At 32.0% G+C, this 11,177-nt stretch overlaps 1 protein-coding gene across 1 annotated transcript; it reads left to right on the forward strand.

Moving 5' to 3' along the window:
* Window positions 1-9,051: 9,051 nt before the first annotated feature.
* Window positions 9,052-10,585, forward strand: LOC110097671 (thaumatin-like protein 1b). The gene is made up of 3 exons (XM_020824179.2): window positions 9,052-9,499; window positions 9,570-9,900; window positions 10,169-10,585. The coding sequence occupies exons 1-3, from the start codon at window positions 9,451-9,453 to the stop codon at window positions 10,533-10,535; spliced, it is 747 nt and encodes a 248-aa protein (XP_020679838.1). The 5' UTR covers window positions 9,052-9,450; the 3' UTR covers window positions 10,536-10,585.
* Window positions 10,586-11,177: the final 592 nt, after the last annotated feature.

The raw sequence follows: 11,177 nt of genomic DNA on the forward strand, positions 1-11,177 counted from the left end.
AGAGTTTTATAGGATAAGAAATAAGTTATCAATATCTTTCAATAAGGACTATTTTAACATGGGCATTCTATCCACACAGCTTAGCGAGCTTATTAATAATGTGTGCCATGAAATGTTGAGACCCACAAGTTTTATAACTGATTATTTTCATGGCCTAATGAAGCCTATGACCATATGACACCATAATGAAAAGTCGGAGATTACAAATGCAGTCAATCTATAGCAGTATATGTAATAAAAAGCAGCCAAATATTAAATCAAGCTGTTCGATTTTACTCAAGAAAGCTTCATTCTTTTTTGAAGAAGAATATTTATAGAATGCCGGTGGAACAAGTCATTCATCAAAATTTTTTTGTCAAGAGCACAAAGAATAAGTACCAGTCAATCCTTTGGGTTGTTTATTTTGATGCAAAAGAGGGTAGCATTCAATGCATATATGAAAAGTTTGAGACGATGGATTTATTATGTAGTCACTATATGAGAGTTTTTAGGCAGCTAGATAATGTTAATATACTTGAGAAGTATTTACAGCTGTGATGGTCAACAAGAGCTAAGAAAGATATATATAGTGGTTGTATGCTCACAGGTTAAGGAAAGACATCTAAGGGGAATGAGGAGGCAAAATAATATATGTTGGCTGCAATGAAGAACATGGTTGAAAGCATATACTTGATCTTTGATGGAAAAAGAAAGAATCATAAATTTACAGGAAATACACATGGTGGCATTGCAAAATTGAATGGCCTACTAAAATGTAGGCCTAAAGACATCTTCAATGCAAGATTGAAGGGCCTTTGGGAGAAGAATAAGAAGCCTAAGAATAAAATTTAACTTGCATAATAATTGTCATTCAATATAAATCATAAGGCAATATATGTTTTGCTGAGCTTAATTTTTTCAATAGAGAAATTTATCATGAAGTCAACTACTACAGAAATGTTTTCACCTTCAAAACATATCAAATTCTCAAACATGCTAAAATGCTTCAATAAGGAATTTATAAATGGGGTAGTAACCAGTAAGTTGGTATCTAGATGCATGAGGATGATGATGAATATCATTGTCTTAGAGCAACAATTACTTTAAATTTGATTTTATGTTAATAATTTATTGTAATAATTGATGGTTCACACATTTTGATATAATGTACTATTCAATTATTTTTTTGAATTATAATTTTTTCCTGATACACACCATGCATTGACTGTGTGTTGACTATTTATTGATTGTGCATTATATTTTCTGAGTTAGGATTCACAGATTTCAATCATCTATGAGTTATTTTTGTTCATTCTAACATGCTTTTTGAGCTTCTACCCATGGTGTATATAGAAGAATTTTTTTTTAATTGTGATTTTGTCATATATATAGTGTGTATTAACTATGTATTTACCGTGTATTATATTTTATGAGTCTTGGATTCACATATTTCAATCGTCTACGAGTTATTTTTGTTCATTCCGAGATGCTCTTTGAGCTTCTATGCAGGATGCATATAAAAGATTTTTTTTTTTTTTTTGAATTGTGATTTTGTCTAATACATTGTGTATATTGACTGTGTATTATATTTTCTAACAAGATTTATAAATTTCAATCGTCTATGAGTTACTTTTTGTTCATTTTGATATACTTTTGAGCTTCTACACAGGGTATATATAGAAGATATTTTTTTTTTTTTCTTTTTGAATTGTTGTATATAGTGAATATTGACTGTGTATTACATTTTTAAAATTAAGATTCATAAATTTCAATCATCTATGAGTTTTTTTTTTTTTTTGACATATTTTTTGAACTTTTACACAATGTGTATGTATAAGAGTATTTTTTAAACTATAATTTTGTCCGGAACACATTGTGTATTGACTGTGTATTAACTGTAATTTGATTGTGTAATGACTGTGTATTATAATTTTTTAAGTTAAGATTCACAAATTTCAATCGTACGTCTATGAGTTATTTTTGTTTATTTTAAGATGCTCTTTGAGCTTCTGCCCATGGTGTATTTAGAAGAATTTTTTTTTTTAATTATAGTTTAACCCAGAAAATATCAATACAAAGAGTCTATCAAAATCTACGAAAAAAGAAAAAATATATTTTAAAAGAAAAATTAATGAAAGAATGCAATTATTTTTATAAATGAAATAAATCAAAATCAATACAAAGTGTATCAAAAAAAGAAAAAAAAAATTATCTTAGAAGAAAAAAAAAATTAAAGAATGTAGTTATTTGTACAAATGAAATGAATCAATATCAATACAAACTCTACAAAAAATGGTTATTTTCTGGTTGAACAAAATAGGGTGTATGCAAATTCGGCCTTAAAGTTTGGCATTATTTCTTGTCAATCTTGATATTCACCCCAATTGACTTTCTTATGATGAATATTTTATTTCATATGTTTGTTGGCAAACATTTCACATTCAAAATCGTTTTTTTGGGGTTGGCACATTGGGGCCTGTCTGAATTAGGGGTGCAAATGAGTCGAGTTGAGCTCAAGCTAGGAGGTGTTCGAGTCGAACTCAACTGCCGGCCTTAAAGTTTGGCATTATTTCTTGTCAATCTTGATATTCACCCCAATTGACTTTCTTATGATGAATATTTTATTTCATATGTTTGTTGGCAAACATTTCACATTCAAAATCGTTTTTTTGGGGTTGGCACATTGGGGCCTGTCTGAATTAGGGGTGCAAACGAGTCGAGTTGAGCTCAAGCTAGGGGGTGTTCGAGTCGAATTCAACTGCCAAATATCGAGCTCGAGCTCAAGCCCGAGCTCGAACTCGAGTCGATCTCGAGCTCGACTCGTTCCATTATAATCGAGTTCGAGCCGCTCGTCTAAGTGTAGCGTGGCTTTCTAAAACGAGAGAGAGAGATGGCACGGCTTTTTAAAACGAGAGAAAGAAAGAGAGAGAGAGAGAGAGGCGCAGCTTATTTAAAAGAGAGAGATAGCAGAATTGCTAAATGCATTTATTATTCAGTTTTTACATCTTCATTTATTATTATTCAGTTATTTGTTTTCCCAAAAAAAATGGGGAAAAAAATTTGGGTGAGGTGATAATTTTGAAATACAGAGTTAAATAACCTTTAATATTATTTTTTATTTTAACATTTAATAATTATTCGAGCCGGTTCACGAGCTCACGAGCCGAGCCGGCTCAAGCTCGAACTCGAGCTCGACTCGTGAGCTCGATAAGCTCGGCTCGCGAGCCCATAAACCGAGCCGGCTCGGCTCACTTGCACCCCTACTCTGAATAGGCCATTATCGTATATCAATATCAGACGATTCTTGTATCGGCATGTAAGTGATTTATCTTTACAAAATAACAAATACATATTAAGTGACTTTCCACAAAAGAAAAAAATTAAAAGGAAACTCTAGTTGACATGTTGCTCTCACTCAAGATGGCAGGTATGAGATAGAATTCTTGTTGACTTGTTGGACATACATATGGTTATCCATTTTATATCTCGAGTATGCCTGCCAAAAAATTAAAGAAAATGACTAATGCTTGAGCAAACTATATGATTTATAAATTATTTATTACGTGAAGATGAACCCAATGCAAATAGGAGGCATACAAGTAAGGTTGGTACAAGATAGGAAGAAGGTTATTCTTTTCAGCTAACCTGGGGCGGATCCATCTTATGCCGAGGGAGAGACCATCCAAGACTCATCTTGCCAAAGAGTTGGCAAACTTGGGACCTTCTAAAAATCTCCCTATACCAGGAAAAGTGGAAATATTTAGTTAGAACCAATGACTGTTGTTGAAAATACTATGGTATTTATGCAATTGCCCAACATAATCAAACGATGAATCAAATACAAAGAGTAATAGTAAAGAAAATTTAAAAATATTCTTACAACTAAAATTTGTTCCGGGGCCGCTGCCCCATTGGATTTAAAAATACTATGGTCTTTAGGTCGAATCCCGCTAGAGGGTGCTGCCCCGATATATCTGCAAAATGTACAATGATCAAGGATATGAACAAATAGGAGTCAAGCCGACTTCAAGGAAAAAAAAAAAAATCTCTACACTTCTTCAATAGCAACAACTTTCATTTCTAGCTGTCCAAGCTCGAGCCAATCTTAGGGGCATAAATTGAAGTGTACTACCATAATCAAATTCTTATAAGATCAAATGTAATATTAGCTAATAAACTCCTTAACTGAATTAATAATTAGAAAGATATTTAAATGTTATTAGCACTCACAAGTAGCAAATCTATAAATCCATTTATATAACCTAGTGGGCTCTCCTTAATAAAATTTTGTACTATCCCATTAAATTGAGAAACTACAAAATCCATAATGGCTCATGCCTAATTATAAGATGAGAACTCATCTATATTATGTACAACACTAATGAGCTTCTTTGGGCTTTTATAATTATGAATAGGGAAAAATAAAATGGATGATAGAAATATGATAAATAAATTTATTTAAAATAAGGGATGGTTGAGTTAATTTATTGATGCTTTTCATCTCATTTTTAATATCGATTGAAAAGTATGTTGTTAGTGTCTTAGTTTCCCAACTAATATCAACACATCTATTTAGCAATCCTATAACTAGAGCCGCTTTATCTGTAGTGAATTGTAGGTGATGCCCCTTAATGATGAAGCATTGATGGAGAATATCCCATAATGGCAACAACATATATATCAAGAGAACATTATGTTGGAATGCAGAGAACTTAATAAATTAATGTGTAATTTCTTTAAGGCGTACTCGACTTTCTTGCCTAAAATATGTACCAACCAATTAGTCGCATATAGCTCTAATATTGATTGTCTGCAACGATAAGTAATATTTAAAATATACATCTACAAGCATGATAGAATGAACAAAAATATTATATAAATCATTTAACAAAAATACTATATAAATCATTTATATCTTTGCATATTAACTTCTCAAATGCATCACAAAATGAATAAAAATAACTCATAAATGATTGAATTATGTGAAACCTAATTTAGAAAATGGAATACATAGTCAACATACACTATGTATAGGGAGAAATCACATTTAAAAAAAAAAATCTCCTTTGTATATACTTTGTAGAAATGCTAAAATCATCTCAAAATGAACAAAAACAACTTATAGATGATTGAAATATGTGAACCCTTATAAAATGCAATACAAATGTGTGTATCGGGCAAAAAATACAATTAAAAAAATTTCTCTTATGTTAAAGTTGCGTAGAAGTTAAAAAAGAATCACAATATGAAAAAAAAAAAAAACATAAGTTCGCACGGACCATCCAATAAGGTGAAAGAAGCGCACAGTGATCGACTAACACTCCGAAAAGCACCAAAGGTTGCCACCAGCTAAGCGACAAGGACGCGAGCCCTAGCCACATCATTGCCCCCAACCATAGCGACAACACAGAAAGCAACATAACCCGAAGAGCAAAGGAAAAATAGGAAAAAATAAAAAGAACAAACATTCAACGTCTACGGCGGCCCCTTCCACGAGATACAATTGAACGATCTGGTTTAATCCGAACCAGAGAGAAATCATTTCCAGGGTCAGACCCCCCGCAAAAATCCGGCGAAGTGAAACCACAATCCGAGAGCTCGGAAGGTTCCTCAGTATATATTTTATCTAACACATATGATTCAGTAATCACTAAATATGATATCTTATATTAATTACTGTAATAATAATCAATAATGGTTCGCCAATTAAATATCTAAATATCATACATGAGAACTCCAGTTAACTTTTTTTTCTTCAACTTTATGTATAAATCCATAATTTAAATTAAATTATTTTAGACTTCATATGTACCCAACCAAAGAAGGGCAAATTTTCGGAAGCATGATGCAAATGAATTTTTGTGGAAGAAGCAGATTTACGCAAAAATTTAAATTCGAGCTAATACGCCAAATCAACTAGCGCAGTGTAAATGCGCTAATATGTTCGGCGAAGTCTCAAGAATGCGCCAACCTGCCCAGCGCATTCTGCAAAGATTTATGTTTGGTTGGCTGGCTGAATGGAATCTTTGGATTTTAGCGGATACCAGATCCGCGAAATCCGCGGACCGTTGCGGAAATTTAAACGCAAATAATTGCGGTTGGTTGGACGCTTGGGGAGTGGGTGAGGAAGTTGCCATGCAGATTTCAATTATAAATAGGAGCAGAAGAGCTGAGGGGAAATCACAAGCTTCTTCCGTTGTTTGCTGTGTGCCTTGCTACCGCTAGCTGTGTTCATCCGGAGAGAGATCGCTGAGGTATGTTTAATTTTTTTTCTTTTTAATTTAATTCATAGTTTATTTGGTTGTGATGTAAAAGTTTTGTACATATTTTTTAAGAAATTATGTATTATGAAGTAGTTTTTAGCTCCGCACTTTTTGTGGGATATATTTCTTTGTGGCAGATTTATGTGTTATTATTTTAGGAGTGACTAGTATCAATTTTTATCAGCAAATTTGTAGTTTATTTAAAATAAATTTGGTTTATTGTATTTATTTTTAGCATTTTTTGTTGTTAGGTCTGGTTTTTGGAAAGAAATTTATCAATGTTTTGTGGGTAGTTGGATGTATTTTTTTTCCAAAGATCTCCAATTATGTAACATATTTTATAAAAAAATCTGTAGTACACAGGCAAATTCACTAATTTTTAATTTAATAGTAGCCTAAAAAAATAGATGTCGTAAAGCTCGGTAATTATGAGCTTAACTAATTGAAAATCCTCTAAGGTTTATCTCATGATTATGAGGTGAAAAGAGATATTTATAATTAAATGAAGTTCAAATGATGATCCTTATTATTATTGATTAATAATAATAAAATGTACGTAACGCTTGACTTAGGAATTTGCTAAATTCTCTCCTAAAAGAAGAAGAAAATTAAAAAAAAAAAAATTCCTGGATCTGATAGTTTTTCTCTAATTATTATTCATTAATTTATATATTTAACTTAAGTATTCTTTAAACTTATGTTTCCGATCTCAGTTTAAACTTGACATGTAATTCGTAAATTTATGTTTCTTTAATTACATTTTGAATTATAAATTCACTATATTTTATTTATAAATTTTTAATTGTATTTTAATTATCAATCAATTTTCTAATTTAAAGAGTTTACATACACTATTATAATTAAGGTTTAATATTTAACTTATCAAATGAATTCAAAATTTTATGAAATTTATTCTATGAGTTATTACTGTCCCAAAGATCAATCCGAAAAAATGTTTTAGTGCCATGTAAGCATAAGTTGAGTTACTGATTTATTAAAATTAAAGTTAGAGTTAATTTGAATTAACCTTTTTTTTTTTGTTACTTCTCTAATTCATCAAAAGTTGACTACAAGTGAGTTTATACATTAAGAATTTTTGTAGAATATATTATCAATTTTCAAAATTGGCCCTTATTATTAGGGTTTTATACGTAAAGTAACTTGAGGTTTATTAATTAGACCACCAAATGGTCTCAAATCTTCATAAAACTATGAATATAGGTTAAAAATGACCTAAGTTGAAAATCCTAAAAGTTTTCAAGCATTTTGAGTTATATTCTATTTGTTAATGATTTGATAAATATATTAATGAATTAAATTAATGAATTGACTTTCATAGAAAAACTGAATTGGGAATATTAAAATCATCCTTAAGGAGATTAAATGTTTACATATAGGGTGGATATGCTAGGTAAAAAAAAAAAAATTGAGAAAATTTTTGTGCTATAAGCTGAATATATCATTGCGATTGAATTGAAGAATAAATTAATTTGACCTCATCGGTAAGAATAGAATTAGTATATTGATACGCGTTAAATAACAATTACTCTAGTTACATTATGACCATTTTTGTAAATTAAAAAATTTTATCGAAAAATGACATTCCTTGGATTAACCCTCAAATTTGTGTAATTTAGGACAGAATGTCACGCTTAATGTTATTTTACGTTGGGGAGCTTCGTATCGGGGATGATTTCACAGAAAAAGATGGTCATTTTGCTCCTATAAATATTCTTAGTACATGAATTAATGAAATCACACAGAAAAAAGATGGTTCCGTTGTGATTAATGCTGAGAATCCAATAACCGATGTGCAACATTGTATCCTTTATAAAAGGTGGCCTGGCATACTAATCAAGATGCATTTCTATCAGAAAAATATAAAGATCTGAATATTATAGATGGTAAAAAGAAGGAGTTTTTTAACATAAAAGATTGACAATACATCCAACACCAGTTCACATCAAAATTCTTATGCTGTCCAACTCTATCCCAACTCCAAGCGCGTATGCGCATCGTTCTGAGCCAAATGTAATAATAATTTGTTTACCATTTCTCAATTATTATGATATGTCATCCATTTTATTACTGAACTAATCTTGTATTTTCTTTAATTTGTGTTAATGCCTTTTGTCACTTTCATTTCCCAATTTTCTAAAATTATTAGCTAGATTTAAATATAAAATATCCTCGAATTTTAGTAAAATTTTTAAATTTTTTTTAAAATACTGCTCTAATTTTTAAATGTCGCATTTACAATGCTTGTTTCAAAAATTTGGCCATTTAATAATGCCTTGAAATTATCTAATCTAATTTTTTTTCAATCAGGTAAAAACAAATACATAAAAGTTCTAAATTTTTTATATTTTTTTAAGAAATAATTAATTATTTAAATGATGAGATAACAAATTTAATTTTTCAACAATTATCTCAACAAGTTCATTTCACATAATTTTCTTCATACTTAATTATAAATGAAGCTTGTTACGAAATTTTGGCCTTAACATGATCACCGGAAAAAGACAAAAATCAACGCTTCAATTTCTCTTATTATCACCAATTTCGGTACAGAACAGAATAACTGATTTACATGTGGAGCTGAAACTTATAAAAATTAACGCGTACAATGAAATGTCCTGGTCATGTACGAGGAAAAAACAAGAATACGCCTAGTAAATACGCGCATTTTGAACAAAAAACTAATTACAATTTCTGATTCACTGAATGCGCCAGATTAAATGGCGCATTCAAAGAATGCGCTAAACACAAAAGCGCATTCTTTGAATGCGCTTAAAACTACAGCGCATTTGCTGTTTCTTAAAATTTTTTAAAAAAATGCTCGTTCCTTTAAATGTCGGATAAGAGATGCTTGTTCCGAAAATTTTGCCACCAAAGAATCAAACTACCCTTAATTCAAACAAAGAAAACAATCTTTTACAATAATAATTAAAAAAAAAAAAACTAAAACCCCACAAAATATGGCTGAAAAAAATGAGAGAAAATAAATAATAAGAACTAAAGAAGGCTCTCATCAACCATAAAAATCTGAATGGGGTAGCCTTCAAATAGCTCAAAGTCCATTTGGATTAATGCTAATGAACTTCAAATTAACAAGGCCTATAACACATAATTAAATATCAATCAATATAAATAGTCCTCACAACCCAACTCCTTCACTTGTCCCCAATCCTTCTCCTCCATAGCCACAATGGCGATCCACGTCGCTTTCTTCTTTCTCCTCGCAAGTCTTCTCAAAGGTATAAAACTAACTGAACTCTTTAATCCTAGCTATAATTCAACTAATCACCACTGATCTCTTCAATGCAGCCGTTAGCTCAACAACGTTCAACTTCACCAATTACTGCCCCCACGCCGTGTGGCCCGCCACCCTCGCAGGTGCAAGCTCGCCGCCTCTGTCCACCACCGGCTTCCAGCTCGCCGCCAGCGCGTCTTTCTCGCTTCACGCCCCATCCAACTGGTCTGGCCGCATGTGGGCCCGCACTAACTGCTCAACTAACGACTCCGGAGAATTCCACTGCCTCACCGGTGACTGTGGAACCGGCAAACTCCAGTGCCACGGCGCGGGTGGCATTCCTCCGGCGAGCCTCGTGGAGTTCACCCTCAACGGCGCTGACGGAAAGGACTTCTATGACGTCAGGTATACCGTTAACAATAAAAAAATTATAATTTTTACGTCATTTCTTGTATAAATTATCTTAAAATATTCTGACGCAAGAAGTTCTTTTCAACCGAGCTTACGCTCTGAGCCTCTGAGCTTATTTTTAGAAACGAGATTAAAAAAATCATTTTTTAAAGAAAATATTTACTGTAAACGAAAATGTGATTAAAGCTTCACACTTTTACTAATCATTATATCAAGTTTTGAGTATCTTGATCAAAATCTGCAATTTTCCCTCTTGCACCAGCCTCGTGGACGGCTTTAACCTTCCGGTTGCAGTGGCTCCGAGCGGCGGACGACCGGGCTGTGACGGCACCACCGGCTGCGCTGCCGATATAAAGTCTTTGTGTCCGCCGGAGCTGAGGGAGCCGGCGGCGACGGCTGATGGAAGCGTGGTGGGGTGCAATAGCGCTTGCTGGGTTTTCGGGTTGGATGAGTACTGTTGTACTGGAAAGTACAACGATCCCGACAAGTGCGGGCCCACTAAATATTCCATGGTGTTCAAGAAAGCTTGCCCTTTGGCTTACAGCTACCCTTATGATGATGAGACGAGCACTTTTACTTGTATTGGAGCTGACTATCTTATTACCTTTTGCCCGTCAAAGATTTTCTAAGTCAATAATTATGTCAATGAATATTTAGGATTCTCACCCCCAATATAATTATGAGGATTATAATATATGATGAATGATATTTGAGAAGAAAATAATTTTTATATTATTACATTTTTTTTTTTATATAAATGCATTATTTTTTATGCATTGAAGAGTGATGGAGCTAACAATTTTTAAAGATGGGGACCGACTTTAACCTTATATTTTTATATTCAGATTCAATTAATCAATTTAGGTGCCTAGCTCTAACTTTTGTTTGGTTAATTTTCTAACCATTTAAATTTCTTTAAGATGAGTGTGTTATCACACTAGTATAATACACAACAACAATATGTCCACTATAACAGTTGATTTGTGCTATGTATTATACTCGTGTGATAACAAGTACTATAGTGGACAGATCGTTGCTTTGTATTATACTAGTGTGGTAACATAGTGCACTATAATTAATAACTAAAATATTCATCATTGATAATTTTAGATTAGATATATAACAAAAAATAAATATTAAAAAAATTAAGTTTGATTATTAATTTTACACTAACTCGACATGAGTAAAGCCTACCTAATGTTTGATTTCACTTATTTTATTTAAAAAAAATAAAATCTAACATTTAAGGAGCTATTATTAAACAAAGAAGT

The sequence above is a fragment of the Dendrobium catenatum genome, unplaced genomic scaffold (assembly GCF_001605985.2).
Source record: "Dendrobium catenatum unplaced genomic scaffold, ASM160598v2 fragScaff_scaffold_1338, whole genome shotgun sequence".
NCBI lineage: Eukaryota > Viridiplantae > Streptophyta > Magnoliopsida > Asparagales > Orchidaceae > Dendrobium > Dendrobium catenatum.